The 19,025-nt window shown below is 29.7% G+C and overlaps 1 protein-coding gene across 2 annotated transcripts; it reads left to right on the top strand.

Annotated features, from left to right (window-relative positions):
* Positions 1–812: 812 nt before the first annotated feature.
* LOC107452570 (uncharacterized) lies at positions 813–18,777 on the top strand. 2 transcript variants are annotated; one of them, XM_043046738.3, is made up of 5 exons: positions 813–950; positions 5,527–5,678; positions 12,356–12,499; positions 15,693–15,818; positions 17,526–18,777. In XM_043046738.3, exons 2-5 carry the CDS (start codon positions 5,552–5,554, stop codon positions 17,633–17,635), a joined length of 507 nt encoding a protein of 168 aa, XP_042902672.1. In that variant the 5' UTR covers positions 813–950; positions 5,527–5,551; the 3' UTR covers positions 17,636–18,777. The 2 variants fall into 2 exon arrangements, with proteins under 2 accessions (XP_042902672.1, XP_087013388.1); XM_087157262.1 differs by lacking the exon at positions 813–950 and having other exon boundaries at positions 5,497–5,678.
* The last annotated feature ends 248 nt before the right edge of the window (positions 18,778–19,025 follow it).

Raw genomic sequence — 19,025 nt, 5'->3', positions numbered from 1 at the left:
TATATTGTAAATATATTGCAAGTATTTTTTAACAAAACGTGAATATAAAACATTAACTCGCTTCTCTCTCTCGTTTTTTTTTCTTTCTTTTTTCTTCTTCTTTTTTTTAAGAACGAAAAGAAAATACTTAAATTTCAGCGATAGTTCCATAGTCAAAACACTGAGCTTTGACTTTGAAGTGCTGGTATTCAAACCCTGATCCCCCTTTGGAGACTTGAAACCGACACAGTGTAAAGGCAGTCGGTGCGCAACACCGACCACGTTGTTGTTTCTAATGTCACTTGCCAACCAGCAAGCCTGCTTGAACCAAGCGAATTTAAGGCAGAGAGTGCGCCTCTAGTTTACCAGCGGTACCATCAATGGCCCAAGACGACCATCTATCTAATCTACTTCAGCCACACACAAGTCATAGCCCTTTTATAGGGTAGACCCATTCATACCTCCATTCATTCACACACAGATCTCAATTTTGACCTAAACCAGGGAACGATCAATCTCTAATTCAGTACCCCCAGAGGTTTTGATTTGTTAAATCACGACCACTTTTGCGTTGTATTTAATTTTATATTGGTAGACCGTATTTTTTTAAACACACATAGAGAGAACACCCCTCCACTCAAAGAAATCACGCCTCCATAAATCCCTGCAAGTTAGCCTTACTAAAATAATGGTAGTTAGAAATAAATAGAAGTATATTTATTATTTTTAAACTTTACTGACGTTTATTGATCGTTTTTTCCCCTTCTTCTTTTTTTCTTGACGTACAAAAAGTTTACAAATCATTGAGCAAATCATCTATTTAATCTTATCAGTTAAAAAAAAGAGAAAAATATCTCTGAACTAAACATCCAGGTAGATAATAAAGTAGAGAGATACAATGGAAACTTGAAACTGACTCTACCGATTTACTAAATGTTTACCAGTCGTTAAGAAAAAACAATTTGTTTTAGGTAAGTAAAAATTTTGTTGATAACCAACAATAAATAAATTAAATATCAAATTAGTGTTAAATTTGTGTAACAAGCAATACACAAGTAGTCAAGACTATATAACTATTACGGCATAACTAAACTGTAAAACTATTTATTTTAAATTTTTAAACTTATTTCTCGACAAATGATTTACATGTTTATGTTTCATTCCATTTGTTATAAGATAAAATAAGTTTTGAGTAGAAGTTTAAAAGGAAATACTTTATTGGATTGTAAGACAATTATAAGCTTTTAAAATTCGTATCATCGTAAGTTAAATTTTAATGATAGTAGAACTGCATTTTTCATAGAACTTCAAGGAAACATTTGAATCTATATGAAAATTCAATTGTTTAAGCTTACAATGAAAATAGGACAAGGATCAGAGGGTAAATTAGTGATTAACTACTATAACACTGGTAATTACCAATTTGAAAAACTTGAAAAAAATAAACACGTAAAAACTCTTGGCAGAAAAATCGAATTTTTAAAAACTAAAATTGTAATTTTATTGGTTTCATGAGCATACATTATTAGATACTCATATGAATTAAAACAGTTGGTATCTTAAGTTATGAAATCGAACACAAAAAACTTATTTTCCCTGAATAAATATATACGACATGCTTTTTTCCTTAGATTCGGATTTTTAAGCCTCTAAGTATAGGCTAGAGCAGTGTTTCCCAAAGTGTGGTACGCGTACCCCCAGTGGTACGGGAATAGTTTATCGGGGGTACGCGTTCTCTTGCAACTAACGAAAATTTCAAAAATTTTTACTTAAAAACAAAGCTAGCCATTAAAATTTACGACGACGTATTTTCCTATTGGCTATTTTTTGCAGAGTTAACAGTTAATAATTAGTGGTGTCAACAACCAGTTGTGATTTTTAACTTTGGTGCAATTTTTTTATAGTAAAAATAAAGATATTTTTTAAAAAAAATATATTCATTTTTTATGAGAGGTACACAGCGTTACGAAAAATTTAGAAAGGGTACACAGAAGTCATAAGTTTGGGAAACACTGGGCTAGAGGAAGAGGTGGAAGATTACCGTAATCTGAAAATAAAATAAAAAATTAAAAAGAAAAAAATGGTTCCAAAAGTCTAGTCTGGAGAGGAGAGCAATAAAAATTTTGCATCATTTAACTTCTATTTTTTGCGAATTATATACACCATATTTCTGTTTAAGCAAATAAAATTTTAAAAAAATTACACACAGCAATTATAAAATTCAATTTTCAAAACCTAGTTAATGTTCATCTTTTAAAAATTGTTTATTGTTTTTTTTTTTTTTTAAATTTTAGCTATAGTAATATGATTAAAAATTTAAAATTGTAAGCTATACATGTTTCGCAGCGTTTCATATTATGTGATTTTAAAAAACAATATCTTGAATTCGGTCGAATAATTTCGGAGAAATAAAGTTCTAAAAATGCAACTTTTTTTGTTTTGATTTTAAACTTTTATTGTTCCGAAACTGTTCGACCGATTTTTTACAAATATTTGATTTTGTCATTTAAAATATGTAATATAATTTAGAATAATGTAAGAAATTGGATAATTTACAATTCAGTTCTTTTTCTACCATTATTAAAAAAGAAACAAAAATTATAAATAACCATATTTAAAACATTTAATAAGAAAATATAATAAAAATTGAAAAGTTATTCTTTGCAGTTAATTATAAATTAAGGTCTATATACTATAAGGTTGGCAAGTTTTATACATGAGAGTACAAATGTTTTGGTTTGCTGAAATAGTGTTGTAGATAAAATTGTGATGAAGAGACGAGGGCTTAATTAGATGCCCGTTTAAAAAAGGTATGTTATATCAGGATGGACAAACTCAGGAATTTATTAAAAAACATTTGAAAGACACGTAATACAAAATTTCATAATTATTTCCAACAAAATATTCTTTTTTCCCCTCAAAAGTAATGAACGTTTAAATTTTGTACCTGATTTTTCTCTTTATTTTATTACAGTAAAACCTCCACAGTGTTCCAATATCACTGTTATTTCAATAGAATTACTGGAAAGCAAATTTTCAGGGAAAGAAATCGTATTTCTCTTTTTATTGTCGAGAACAGTTATCCTGATCCGACAAACAAAACAATTTTTTTCCAGAACAGTTGTAGATTTTTAATTAATTAGTTCTGGTCGTCATAGTAACAGAAAGTATTGAATGATTCGTCCTGTTATTAAACATTTAGTTAGTTGTTAAAAGCGGTATTCAAACATTTTTATAGCTAGAAAATTAGAAAGAAGGAAACGAGCAGCAAATAGATTGGAGTTTAAATCTCTAAATAGGATGGTGAAGGAAGGTAACTATTGTAACAGCAGCGCCCCTGCAGGATTCATAAGTGCGCCCTATTTTTAGCATAAAAATATAAAATTACAATATGAATCCAAAGCACTGTGATGAAGAGACATTCGAATATTTAGAATCATTAATTTTACATTAATTTACTAAAACGGAAATAATATTTGCAATGAAAGCATGAAATTTAGGTGCTAAATTGTAACATTGTATATACTTACCGAAATGAATTTTTTTAATAATCGGAAAAATTAACTCACTATCTTAGCGGCCCCCATCAGGGGGGAAGGTGGGCGCACGATGATCCCACTTAAAGCTTGGGGGGGGGGAGATTTTTACACTAAATAAAACGAATAGTTTTGGGGGGGGATTTAGACTTTGCCCAAGAATGCACCCAAGAGCTTGGGGGGGATGGGGGCTACTGCACTATCTTATAGTAATTATATTCAAACTTTAGTAAAGAGTTATTATTTATAAAGTGAACTAAATAATACTTTATAAATAAAAAATAATTTCCTTTTAAATTATGGAGTTTCATTTTAACTCATAGTGTAAAATAATTATTTTATGTTTTACAATAGAATTATAAAATGATCAATTTATGTTTTTCTAATTATACTATGGTACATATATTTGAAACTATTTTCATTCATATCTTCGCTAATTGAAGAAAATGAGACAAATTTATGTTTTTTTTTCTTTTTTAAAGATTAATAATACGATTAATTATAATAGCAAAATGTAAAATTTTCTTTCTTTTAAACTGAAAAAAAAAAAGTAAGTTTATCTTAACTTTTGATTGGATGCTTCGTTTGGCTGCATGCCTGGGTCCATTGCCACTTTGCTTCTTTTACCTTTTAATATATTTTTTAGAGATTTAACACAATTGCTAGGGTAATTTCCAGAATTTCTTGTTTTGATGTTAGAAGTTACTGATGGAGTTTCTTGGTAAAATCTCATTTCTCATTCGTACTGGGAGTATACAAGGGGGAGAAAACTTGTCTGGTTCATCCCCCCCCCCTCGCCATTTCTCATGTTCACCCTAACTTCCTCCCACAACAAACGATTCATGCACTTCGAGGGTGGTCGAATTATTTTTGACTAACAAAAATAATTACACAATTCTGTCGCACTTGTTCTGAGTATTTTTTATTTTTTAACTATGCATGCGGCATGCAGAAAAAAAAAAACTTGTTTTTCTCACGAGAAACTTATCCAAATCTATGACCGACCGAGAGCTAATGAATTTTATTCAGTTTAAAGGAAATTTCAACAAAAATAAATATATAAATGAAATATTTCAGGAATAACTACGCAAATTTAAACATTAAATAAATAAATTATTTCATTTATTTAATATTTTTATTAATTTAATAACTGAATTAAATAAAATGTTTGTTTATTTTTATCTCTGTATCCGAATTTTTACCTTCATTTTAAACAGCAGATGTTGCCTTTACCAGAAGTTGTAAATTTTGATTATACATGTACTTCTCTTTTTATTATTGTTAATGAAAAAAGAAAAAGAAAAACAATAAATTTATTATGACATTTGACAACATATTTTTATGTGTCTATATTTTACAAAGAAAAAGAAGAAAAAAAAAGAAAGCATATTGGCATAAAACTATTTACTATTGTTGCCCGGGTGCATTTATTGGGCCGAAAATCACATGGTATGTATGATCCAGTTTTCCCACATGGAGTCAAGATTTAAAGTTATAATCGGCATAAAATTAATAAAAGCTATAAAAGTGCAGTTTAATACTTCTTCATCTCTAATTTAAAGGCCTGTAATATATATATATATATATATATATATATATATATATATATATATATATATATATATATATATATATATATATATATATATATATATATATATATATATATATATATATATATATATATATATATATATATATATATATATATATATATATATATATATATTGAACGTGAGAAGTAGGGAGAGTGAACGTAATCTAACAAAATTGCTTTTAGCTTACATTTTTAATTAATTTTTACTTTTGAAGAAAAAGAAACTGTTTCATCAAGAAATAAAAATTATTACGAAGCATGAGAAGGGTGAGCGCATACAACAAGCTTTCCTCTAGAAAAACATTTAAGGACGTCGCATGAATTTGTGCGTCATTTTTATTTGTATTTCTTGATTATAGTCATCGATATAGGATTATAGTTGTTGTTTTACTTATTTTATTTTATTTATTTTAGGAGCTAACTGTCTCACAAGAAGGAAATGCGCGCAAAACGTCCCATTTTTTCTATTGAATATGATATGTATTTTATTCTAAGCATAGTTATAGTGAGTATCATCCTTATTCAGCAAAATTCTGCACACATTATTCAATTATCCACTGTTCAAGGTATGTTAATTTACAATTTTTTTTTAATTAAATATTTCATGCATTAAAATTGCTAAGTGAATGAATTTGTTGAAAACCCCTTATCATTCAGAGTTTTCTTTGAAAAATACAAAAACTATTTTGAAAATTTCTAGAAACTTTTTAAATTATCAAGATATTCAAATCGGACTTTTTTCATTAGCTACTAAATACAATTCACTACAAAATTGTAAAAAAAATAAAATTTAAAAAATTAAAAAAAAAAGACATTTCATACTTTTTCTGCGCATGCTCAGTATGAAAAAACTGTTTAAAATACCTGCATCTTGCGTAATTTTCACCGAATTTTGTTTTTAAAATTTTAAAAGGATAATTTATTATTAAATAGAAATTGTTCCAAGAATATTGCTTTAATTTATTGAACATTTTTAAAGTTATAGCAAAAATACAGTATGATAAGTATGAGAAACACCTGTAAAGGTATTAAATAGTTCTCCAAGTACTTCTTTAGAAAATAAAAAAAAAAATAAAAAATTAAAAGTGGCTCTACAATTATTATGGAGTAGTGTATGTATTATTTGGTGTACAAATTAGTTCAGTCCGTTTTTAAAAAATGGCTCTGCTGTTATGAATGTTATATAGTAATAGTGACAGCTGGTTTCAGTGGTTTCAGAGAGGTTAAACATCCGTCAATAATATTCAGTTTATATCGCTTTGAGTTTCATACAAAAACCTTGTTTTTTACTTTGTTGAATATGTGAAATTTTGCGGTAATGAAGCACCATTTGCGGGAGGTTTTATGTTTCTGCTTTAATTGGAAGAAAAGTGCAGCTAAAGCGCATCGAATGTTTGTAGAAGTTTCTGTTGACAATGCTCCAACTGATAAGTCATGTAGGGAATGGTTTCGACGTTTCAAGAATGGTTAATGGTGAATAAAGAATGGAAAATGGTGAATGATAAATGTTGAATAGTTTTGTATACTATGAGCTGCTACAAACTGGTGATTCAATTTCGGGCGATTGGCATAGGATACAATTGATTTATTTGAGCCATGCATTACGAGAAAAAAGGGCGGAATACGAGCAAAGACTTGACAAAGTTATTCTTCTGCATAATAACGGTCAGCCCGATGTCTCAAAAGTCGCAAAAAACTAGTATTTGGAAACGCTCAAGTGGGATATTTTACCGCACCCGCTATATTCTCTGGACATTGCTCCTTCTGATTACTGGTTGTTCCGATGGATGCAGCATGATTTTGCAGATCACCAATTCACTTCTTTCGCAGAAATCGAAAATTGGCTCCTAACGTGGATCGCCTCAAAAGACGAGACATTTTTTCGAGATGGAATTCGAAAATTGCTTGAGAGGTGGGAAAAAGTAGTAGCCAGCGATAGACAATACTTTGATTAATCTGTTCATTCATTTTGCTCTGAAATAAATGCATTTTTGACCACACAAAAACGGACCGAACTAATGTGTACTCCCAATATTATTTAATCTTTCTTATTTAAAAATTTTTTAATGTTGTAATTAAACGTGTGTTTACTTAGAAAATATTATAATTTAAAAATTAATAATCTTTTATTCGAAAATATCGAATATAAATGGAGATGGAGGTACAAAGTCAACATCTTGTGCAGTGGCTCCCAAACATTTTATTTCAAGGAAGGAATCCTTTGACATTCTGTTCCACGAAATTCCAATTTACTAGTGATTTTTTTTAAATTTTATTTTAATTTTATTGAAAGCTTCAAAGTTATTCTTCCATTCAAACTGGGTTCCGTGAAACCGTGAAAGGGTTCTACAAAAAATCTTAATTCCTCCGCTTCGTAATCTAATTCCATTCAGGAAATGGAGTAAAAATATAAAGGTCTAATTCTCAAAGAACATTTTTTGGGAAATCGTAAAATCAACTAACTAATGTTAAGTTTCCCGTTATAAGTTTAAATTTCCTACGATTTACATTCACACTTATAGAAAAATAATTGAAGCAAATTTTTCAAATGTAGTTCAAAATGTAGAGAAAACATGGAATTTTTGAACTTATTTTACGAGTTCTATTTACTTGCAACTTATGCGCAGTAAATGAAACTTATTGATTTTCTTAATTTTCTCTTGTAGCATGTAGAGAAAATTTGGAAAAAATTACAGAATAATGAAAAAAGAGTATAAGTTTATAAATAGTTTTGTTTAAAGATATCAAATAAATTCTCTTTTCAGTTAGGTATGCTAACAGAAAGGAAACGGGCTGTTTATTATTACTTTATAATAACTTTGTTTTCAATCATAAGGAAAATTCAAATGACGGTAACACTTCGACAAATTTCAAACAATAAGCAACTGCAAAAATTTTTTTTAATTGCACTCATAGACAAAGCTAACTATAATTATGCAATCTTCGGTAAAAAATTCTATGTTGAACTTTTAAGTACTCTGTAATACTCTCCCCGAGTGGGGTCAATTGCAAAATTTTTTACTTAACTATTTTTAACTAACAAAAAATCCAATATATTATTAGTATTAATTGACAGACGAGTAAAGTAGACTATCCTCTACTAGAAAAAAAAACAACCTTATTTTAAATGTTACTATATTAGTTATTAACAATTTTTGACAGTCGTGCACTTGTTACAATTGTCCCCACTTACGGGGTCAATTGTAACAGTTCATATATTCAACTAAAACATAGTTAATTATACATATTATCATAGTTGTAATATATTTTTTATTGATCAAAATAGTAGTGATATTTTAGGAGCAAAAATAATAATGAGCAGAGACCTGAAGGGTTAAACTTTTAACTTTAAAGGGTTAAAAATTTTAATTTATGCTGTGAAAAGTGACAAATAAAATAATGCACATGCAACATAATATAAATGATATAGGAAACTATTGGTGGTTTTAAAAGAGCTAAGTAATGGTTTGTAATCATAAGATTATTTATTTTCAGCTGTTACAATCGTCCCTTTACTTATTGTTACAGTCGTCCCCAAGACGCCATTTCAGCTTCATTTGTTAAAAACAATTGCTAGTTAATTAACAAAACTAATATTTTTTTTTAAATGTCAATTAAGGTGTCCACTTACATATTCGGTTAATAATTTTTATTTGTTTAAACAAAATTACTTTGTTACAATATAATATTATAATACCAAAAAAAGTACTTACGTAGCGTGAAAATATCTTTTGTGGTGTAACTCTTTCAAAAGTACATAAAAATGGTTGCCAGCAGGGGTGTACATGTAGATTTATTAAATACACCTTGTGCGCCACCTGGGAACCAAATCTGGAACCCTACACTCGAAATTTTTGCTCTGATACAATCGTACCCTGTTACAATTGATCCCACTCTCCCCTACGGAATTAAAAAATAGTTAAATATTTAAGCTTAGTAATTTAAGTGGTAACATTGTCACTAAAAATTTCTCAGCTTTTCATAAGAGGTTCAAAATTAAAATCAGCAATTTACAAATTCCTAACTTAATTATCAATCCTAAATTTCATAAAATTTCTATAAAATTTAGAATAATCACATGTGGGTCTAATACTTACCTAACTAAACCTGGCACCATTTACTACTAACTACTTAACTATTCTAACTACTTAAATAAAATTATTCACAATATTATTAAAGAAGGTTTATCACTAATTTCGAGCTTGGATTATCACAAATAATCGACCGATTTTAGAATTTATGAAACATAATAAAATTAATTCTATTGCGACATTTGATTTTCAGGATCTTTTCCATAGCATTCCCCTTTCTAAACTGAAAGATGTCCTTTTGAATTATTACTATGATTCTAAAAATATCCTTAATTGGGATTTTGATTATTGGGAAATTCTAGATAATTTCTGTCTTTTTAGTAATTATCTTTATAATGGAAAAGATATTTTTCTTCAAATTGATGGACTACTGCAGGGATCTAATTTTTCATCTCTCTTAGCTAACTTATTTTTGCATTATTATGAAAAATGAAATTATACTCTTAATATCAAATTTGTTTTCTGATTTATTGATGATTTAATTATCTTTAATTTTGAAGATTATACAATTTTATTAAATAATATTTACCCCGAGGAATTAATCTTTCTTCGTAATCATGATGATAATATTAATTTAAATTTTTTGGATTTAGGTATTATAAAAGAAGAGAATATCTGCTTTGTTGATTTATACGATAAAAGAAATGGTTTCAATTTTAATATAAAATGAACTAACTACTTGGACTTCTAATGTTTCTAAAAACATCTATTTAAATACCGTTTTTAATCAAATTTAATCAAATGAATAGAATTAAAATAATAGGTAGTATTGTTTATTTATCCAAAAAATAAATGACAAACTCTTACAAAATTTGATAAAAAAAACAATGGATACCCAACTAAAGTAATTAAATTATGCATAAAATCCTTCAGTTAATTGTATGTTATTGTAAATAAATTTGCTAAAAACTTCTTTGTTAGTTTACATATTTTTGCCATGTGCAAATCCATTTCAAGCAAATCCGTGGCTAAAAATGTGCGCAAAGTAGGCAACTCAGGATTAAATAGAAGTAAATTTTTTAATATCATTAAAATTGTATAATTAAATATCAACCTTATTATTTATGAACTTCTTTAAATTATCCAGTATAATATTACCTTGCGCACATCCATTCTCGGGCTCCTCTTTGTTAGCTAACAAATAAAACGCGCTTTAGTACTACAGTAAGAACGCGCTGTAAAACAAAATCCCACTATTTAATCTTTTATCTTGATTTGCGCTTCTGTTTCCATATTTTTTAATCTTGCAATCTTATTATGAAAATATTTTAAATCATTCTTGAAAATTATTAAAAATTAATAATTTTGTAATTACATATATTTAAAATATATAGAAAAAATTTTAAGTTATATTTCAAATATAAATAAAACCTCTAAACCAACATTTAAAATTTAAATCTGTGCAGTTTTACCAGCGTTATGACTACATCAGCTAGACAATTCAAGGAGAAAAATAAGTTTTTTTCTTTTTCTTTTGATTAAATTCAGACTCTTTCCAAAACGGAGTTAAGGGCTGCGTTTTCAGTATCGTTCGAGGCGTGAAAACGTCCTCCGCCGTGCAGGCGAGGCGAATTTGCTTATAGTTTGTCTACGGTAAGAGCTCCCTCCACCACAAAGTCTGAGGCCGTCTGTTGCTGTGGAAACAAGAATAGTGCATTTCAGGTAGAGTAGCTTCTCTTCTCTCTAGGGCTAACACAACAGGCCGGAGAAAATCTGTCCTAAACAGTGACCTCACACCCCTACTCTAAATAGTTATATCTCGTTACCATAGTCACCGTCACGGGTCCAGACGAATGGATAGGGGAGTTCTTACTTTAGACAAACTATAGGTGAATTCATATACAACCTCCAGAAGGACGTGATTTTGAATCGAGCTCTCGGTAGTAGCATTTAGGTCCATCCGTTCGCTCAAATATAATGACGGCCATTTGCGTTTAAACCCGTTTGTTTGAAGCAGCTATCGCAAGTAGGGGTCTCGCGAAGCTAAACTCTACTGCCGGCCGACAGGTTCCTTCGGGTTAAATTAGAAGCTGAGATGCCAATTGCTTCATTGAAATAAGTAATCATACAAACAGTCTACAAACAACATACAAACATGTCTACTGCAAGCTAAAGTAGAGTGGACTACTTAATTGCTGATCATCTTCGATCCCTTTTCCTTCCACATTCACGTTTTTCCACATCCACAGTTCATTTTTTGTAGCAGGATGGCAAAGAGCCATTTTTCTCACAACTCCAATTTGAACTTCTCCAGAATTTAACCAGTTTCTACGTATGCATCCTCTACTACATGATGAATAGAAAAAAGGGTCTGTATGGCCTCAGATGCCCTGCTCATGAGCAAAAGAAGAAGAAGAACCTCCGGAGTTCAGTACTGACATAAAATATTTCTAGTGGTAGGCGAAGCATGGATTAGAATCCTCTAGCCATCGAGTTAACCGTGGAGGTTCTCCCTCTTTGTGGATTAGTTCCACCAGAAAATCCTCCGCGAAAGGTGAGTTTCTCCTAATATTTGATCCAGGAGTTCTCTTCTTGGTTGGGTTCAAAATTACAAGGCTACGGAGGTAAATATTGATAGTCGTAAAGCCAAAAATAGACTGACTATAAACGTCGGTTATAAAATAAAAAATATTTTGAAATGGAGATAGCATATAAACTATATATATATGAATGTGGATCCCGTATCCAGGGTATTCAAAGGTCCATCCGAGTTTGTTTTATTTTTCACTTTAAGTTAAAATAACTTCGAATATAAAATGACAAGACAAGCCGTTGCAGATAGAGCGCAATTTATGTTCTTTATTTCAACAGGAAGAATCAATTATTTTCGGTACAGAAGTTATATTCAATTGAAGTAATAGAAAAAAATGACTAATGTCAATCGAGCTTTCTTAATGGATAACTCAATTTTACTTAATTTATATATAGTATAACAACCAGACTACACAATTAAGGAACCTAAATTAAAATGCTCTTTTATAGAAGTGTAAAAAATGAAACCATTTGCTACGCAAGTTACAATACATCTTTATTCCTAGGTAACTTTTTTTGCACAAAATTTGCTGGAAAAATAATTTCTGTTGATTTGATTCTTCATTCAAATAATGTTTTTAAATATTAGTATCAATTCATGAATTTTTATTTTTATTTAGATAAATTTAACAACGTAACTTGTGATACAATAAATGACTGCTCTGCTTACAATGGATCTATCTGCAATAGTTTTGGGTTATGTGATTGTCCTCAGGATAAATCAATATTTGTGAACCTCACACTTCAAGGTTATTGCTTAGAATGTATGTTCAATTTTGTTACTCTTAAATTAGTGCCTAACAAATAATTTGCTTTATGTATATTATTTATATAAACTGATATAATAAAGTTAATATATTAACTACTCGGGTAAAAATACAAATAGGGTGAAAAAAATCAAGTAACTCAAACATTTCCTAAGATACAGAGCAAAATATATCACATTTTCTAACGTATACAGAAATACTATTATATATTATACTAACTGAATGCCCGTCCTTCGTACGGGGAGAAAAAAGAACGCATCAATAAATCTGTACTGAAAAACACTACAAAATCACGCCCAAAATTTTCGGACAAATATTGACACAAATAATAAAGTTCAAATGATTCCAATGTTTTTATATTATTATTATTTGCTGACTTTCTCAGTTGCTTTACAAATCTAGATTAAGCTAAGCACATTTTTAATAGTTCATCTTATCAAAATAAAGGCTAACTGTACTCAGTATCGTCTGGCATAATGCTATCGCTCAAGGCGTTTCAACAAGATATTTAAAATTTGCCCCAATCAAGCTACTCTCTCCTGTCCATATCTATCTCAGCAATAAATCTATCATAAAACTGTATAATATTGGTGCAGCTGTAATCGGCACGAAATTTACTTTAAAATAAGTTGTACCTATATTAGTGTATATTTGGAACCTATTAAAACTGCACCATATACCATGATGCTGTGCTCGTTACCAAAATTATGCATCATTGGTGTCAACAATAGTATGGCGATTTTTTACAGTACCCCATAACGAAATAGTTCCATTTCTCCATTAATTTTGTTTTTCAGTACAAAACTTTTTTTTCTTAAATTTCAATTACCTTCGATTTTAAATTATTGAGCTTTATTAAAACAGATTTTGAAAGCGTAACGAATATAAACACGAAACTTTCAAAGAACCTTAGAAATATTTTAATTTGATGATGTGGTTTGCTTATGCTACCACGATTATATATTAAACATTCAAAAAACCTTGTATGACAAATAAAATATAACTAAATATAACAGAGAGCGCAAATAACTTCTTTTTTTATTAAAGACTTCCTGAATACCCGTTCTTCAAACGGGGTTAATAAAAAAAAAATAATAAAAAAAAAGAATCAATAAATCAGAATTGAGAAGAGAAACACAATGCAACCATGCTCAATACTGAATACTGATATACCATACTCTATACCCAGTGTTTCCCAAAGTGTGGTACGCGTACCCCCAGAGGTACGAGAAGCGGGGGTACGCGTTCTGATGCGAAATATCTTGCAACAAACGAAAATTTCAAAATTTTTTATTTAAAAACAAAGCTAGCCATGAAAATTTACGATTGCGTGTTTTTCTATTGGTTATTTTTTGCAGAGTTAACAGTTAATAATTAGTGGTGTCAACAGTCAGCTGTGATTTTTAACTTTAGAGCAATTTTTTTACAGCAAAAATACATAATTTTTTTATGAGTGGTACACAGCGTTACAAAAAATCTAGAAAGGGTACACAGAAGTCTCAAGTTTGGGAAACACTGCTCTATACCTACACAATTAAAGAGATTGAAGAAAGAATTAGGTGAATGACATTTTTAAGGGAATTAATGAATTAGAGAAAATAACAATATGGGTATGTTTAACGTAACAGAACTGTTTTTGCTTTCACTTTTATCTTAACATAACTAATTCGTATTAGTTTTTAGTATCTTTGCATGATTTTTTATCTCAAATTAGGCAGTGGTAAATAAATTAGAGCGAAGAATTATTAATCTCATCTTCTAATAAATAGGTAATAAAATAATGCGGATACATGCGTTCTTTTTTTTGTTCTGAAAATGCCACTTACCTGGTTCTTCCACTAAGTTTTTCAATTAATATAGATAATATAATTTCAAATTTTTTTTAAATTTAATGTTGCATGTTGTAATTTTCAGTGGCTATACGTTATTGAAATAAGCAAAGCTCGTTGTTTGCAGTTCGTACTATTGTAATAAATGATAAAATGTATTTAGCTTGGCATGATGCTATTGATCGCAGTTAATTCATAATAGTTAAAATTTACCACTATTAAGTGATTTTCTCAGGTACATATCCATTTTGAAGGGCCGTAAAACACTTAATTCTACAGCATCGGTATTAAAACTGATTGGTGCATTTAAACTGTTTTTTTTTTTTACTTATTATTTCCCCCCCCCCTTTTTTTTTCATTTGTCTATAATTTTTATATATATATATATATATATATATATATATATATATATATATATATATATATATATATATATATATATATATATATATATATATATATATATATATATATATATATATATATATATATATATATATATATATATATATATATATATATATATATATAAAATAGTATTTCTGATTTCTGAATACATTAAGTTCATATATTAACTACTTAGATAAAAATACTAATGGGGATGAAAAATCAAATAGCTCGAACACTCCTGAGACCCAGCGTTACATTACATTTTCTAACATATACAAAAATACTTTTTCTTGAAGAAAAAAAAATATAAATCTACAAATTAAAGAAACAATTTCGACTAAGTGCGTTTTTCTTACATTACACCAAAATAAGAAAGATTTCTTTCTTTACAAGGAAGTATTCGAGCGTATAAAATAATGACGCAAGAGAGTGAAATACTTGTTTGTTATTAAATGTTACATGTCTACCTCAGGAATTTTAAATCTCTACTGAAAAAATTGAAATCTTCTCTAACTTATTTTCCAAAATTAAATATTTTTCAGACATTTCTAGGCTTTGCAGTGGTTTTTCCATATTAAAAGTAGGAACAAATTACCATAATTACATTAATCATAAATCAATATACAATCATTTTTTTATTTTTTTTATTTCCAATGAGCTGCATTATCGGTCTTGCCGATGAGCAAACCTAGTGCGCTCTCCAGAGGTGGTATCCACTCTTTCAGGACCACCACAATGGGTGAGATACCGTTGGTCATGTTAATTTGGACGTCTAGTTTCTCAATATACAATCAAAACTGTCTTATTTTGAGTCGTAGTTTATGTAGCAATTTATTTATTTGTTAGAAAAATGGCGGAAGAGTTTATTTTCTAAAATGTATTTTGTGTGTGTGTGTGTTATAACATTTAGGATTTTTGACCGACTTAAATTTTTTTCCATATCATATTTTTATTTATTTTTTGTCTTTTAGCATTCAACCTGACTGGAAGTAATTGCACTTTTGATCAACAATGTTTTTATAGTCAGGGAGCATGCAGGGAACAGATATGCCTTTGTAACGACGAATTTGAAGCAGTTGATGGATCTTGTATAAAAAGTAATATTCCTTATTCCTCCTATGCATTTTTATGAGAGATGTTCAATCGTTAACTTTTGCAAGTTTTTATTCTTTCGTAACAGTTTTTTTTAACGGAATTTCGGGATCAAAACTGGAAAATGGCAGAAATTCTAGAGAAAAAAAATTATAATTTATTTATTATGGATTAACTGATTATGCACCTCAGCTGACGCAAACCTAACAAAATATTATCGTTTCCTGAATCACTTTTCAAAAACAACAGGAATCTTCATTTTCTTAGAGAACACACAAATATTTTATTTGTGGTATATCCCACTATTACAAAAATCGAAATAAAACTACCAAATCGTCACAACATTTAAAGGAATTATTTTGAAAAGTACCAGATTTTAAGCATTACATTTTTGTGAGGAGAATCCTGAATCTTCATAAACCCCTCAAGGGGTTAGTCTTCAAATTATGTTCATTTCTTTTCTTTTTGTTGTGTTTCTGCATTAGACTTAATATATAATACCTTTTGATTTCGTTGCCTAGAAAAAGCAATACCGTTTATGCTTTAGCACCGTTCAGCTGCTTCCAATTACACCCTTAGAAATAATACTTAGATTTTACTTTTAAATTTCGAATTACGAGAGGGAATAGTTTACTTTTTCAAAATAAATCCATTTAGATAACAAAATCGCGTGTGAAAGCAACGTCTATTTACTATGGTTCCTCTTTCGTTAAGAGAAGCACTTCTCTTCTGAAACAACCAATTGTCGGCCAAGGGAATCATGAAGCTAAGTTCTCTGCAATTTTGAAACCAATAATCTATTTCTGGGCATGAGGTTAGCATTGCGCACCAGCCATCTTTATTTCCCAGACAAGCTGGTACCTAACTATCTTTAGGTAAACTTTAAGTCACCACTACGGTTAGAACCCCAGCCCTTCACAAGGATAGCTCAGTGTCTTAACCTCTGCGGTCTCGTGGCCCATTTGTCTTAGGGCTTAGGATTAATATGTCATTTTATTTTATAACCGGTGCTGAACAGCCGACCAAATTCTGAGTTTTCGATTATCTATATTCAACACCATAGCCTTGTAATTTTGAACCCAACCCAGAAGACATGGGAACTCCTGGATCAAGCGTAAGGACAAACTAACCTTCGTGGAGGACTTTTTAATTAAATTAATCCGCATTTGCGTTACATGGAGACAAAAATCACAAAAATCTCCCACAGTTAGCCCGACAGCAAGGGGATTCTAATAATCCATCTACCAGAGGATATTTTTGCATCAGCACTGTAGTCGGTGCGAGCCTGGAGCAGAATTCGTATTATCCAGCTGGGGTTCGAACCTGAGATACATCACTGGGAGACAAACGCTCTATAACCTGAGCTGCCATGGCCATAGGACTAATATTGGCCTTATCAAAGTTACTTTCCAGCCACTCTTAAATAATAATAATAATTCTTTTGATATACTCGCTTTTTTGCAGGGCCAAACAATTTCACTTGCGTATATATTTTAAAGAAATAGAATATAGAGGAGAGTGCCCGTAAGCTTATAGAAAATACGTATTTACTTTGAATGCATGTAATAAAGATCTTTAAAGAAAATATGTATTTCCTTTTATTAGGATCTTTAAAAATAGATGTTTACAAAATAAAATATTTTTGAATAACGTAGCAAATGTCATGTCCAATACAAAATTAATAAAATTGCTTTTCCTGTCTTTTTTTTCAGAAAAGAATATCATAATACCTATAGCAGTAGCTTGTGTGATTGCAATATCTTTAATCAGTACTCTATGCGTATACTTTTGGATGTCAAGAAAACAGAAAAGTAAAATGTGAAGACTTCATAACTTCCGGATATTTGAATAAAAAATGACTTTTGCTCACTTTTCTTTCTCAATAAGTAGGGTGGCCATAAACACTCAGGGGAAAAAAATCCCCGACTCTTGTAACCGATGGCATAAATTATATTTGATTTTATTTATTAATTTTCAAGTTCTTTTTCACTTATATAAAACATATTACAGGACACTTTTACCTGCTATTGTACTTAAAAATATGGTAAACTCCCGATTATCCGCTGGCGGATCATTCACACTTTTTTTGGCAATGATAAAGAACATAGCATTTAGAATTGAAAAATAAATTAATTCATAGAGATGGAACTATTTAAAGAATTTTGAGAACAACTCACAAGCAAACATTCATGTTCGTAGCCCAAGTGTTAACAATTAATCAAATATTGGGTCGGCATGAAAACATTGCAGCTTCAAGTGTACCTGAGTAATAAGGAACACTGAAAGGGTGAAAATGGCGAGACATTCATAAACAGCAAGACAATGTAAGCCTAGAATTGCAGCTGTGGAACTACAAATGCAGGATGAAGTTCAAATTTCAATGAATAGATTCAGCACCCATCAATGCAGTTTCTTCTCCTGGATCGTATTGTTATTATTCAAAGCAATTATAATGGTAGCAAGTAAAAAAAATTTAGTTTTCTCCATCTTGCCTTCATATGATGAATGGGAGTCACGGTCATTTATTTTGTCAACATGTAAGGCATTCTTGGAACTCTTATCAGTTTTAAAATTGATAGTTAAAAAATGTGGGTGGTCCTCACACAACACATATTCTCCTGAAGAACACATATTCTTCCTGACTAAATGAAGTAGGGCTTTGAATAATTTATGGGCCATATGCATGATTTCAGAATAGTTGTCAGTTGCTTATCTTTAGTTTTGGTACTGATTAGAGTTTCTAAAAGACATGTATTCACCTTAAGTTTTAACAGATATTTAAATTTATATTTAAAAAAATTGATTACGTGTACTTTTTTTAAGCGGTTTGCTGATTACCTGCGAATTTACTTATTCTCGCTTTGTGAGACACTCAATTCCGCGGATAATCGGGATAACTTATTACGCGAAGGAGCTAAAAACATATTACGTGAAAGGAAACAATAAAATGTTTAATGGACGACATACTTCGTTTTTCTTTAAGAGCAAAAGTAATTGGTAGTTCATTTAAGGAAACATTTGTTGGCAGTTAGTTATATGTTTATGAAGAAATACTGTTTTTTTAACATTAAAGACAAGTATTTTTGATAGTGCAATGCTTTCTAATAAATCACTTTTTGCTAAAATTAAAAATTGATCAAATTTGTCCGTAATTTAATAAATTTAAATATATTTATGAGTTAAATAAACTTTTATTAAGATGTCTATCTATT

This window comes from Parasteatoda tepidariorum, chromosome 2, assembly GCF_982258835.1.
Source record: "Parasteatoda tepidariorum strain Cologne lab strain chromosome 2, Ptep-v5.0, whole genome shotgun sequence".
Taxonomy (NCBI): domain Eukaryota; kingdom Metazoa; phylum Arthropoda; class Arachnida; order Araneae; family Theridiidae; genus Parasteatoda; species Parasteatoda tepidariorum.
The sequence above is the reverse complement of the archived record's forward strand: the minus strand, read 5'-3'. Positions and strand labels throughout refer to the sequence as shown.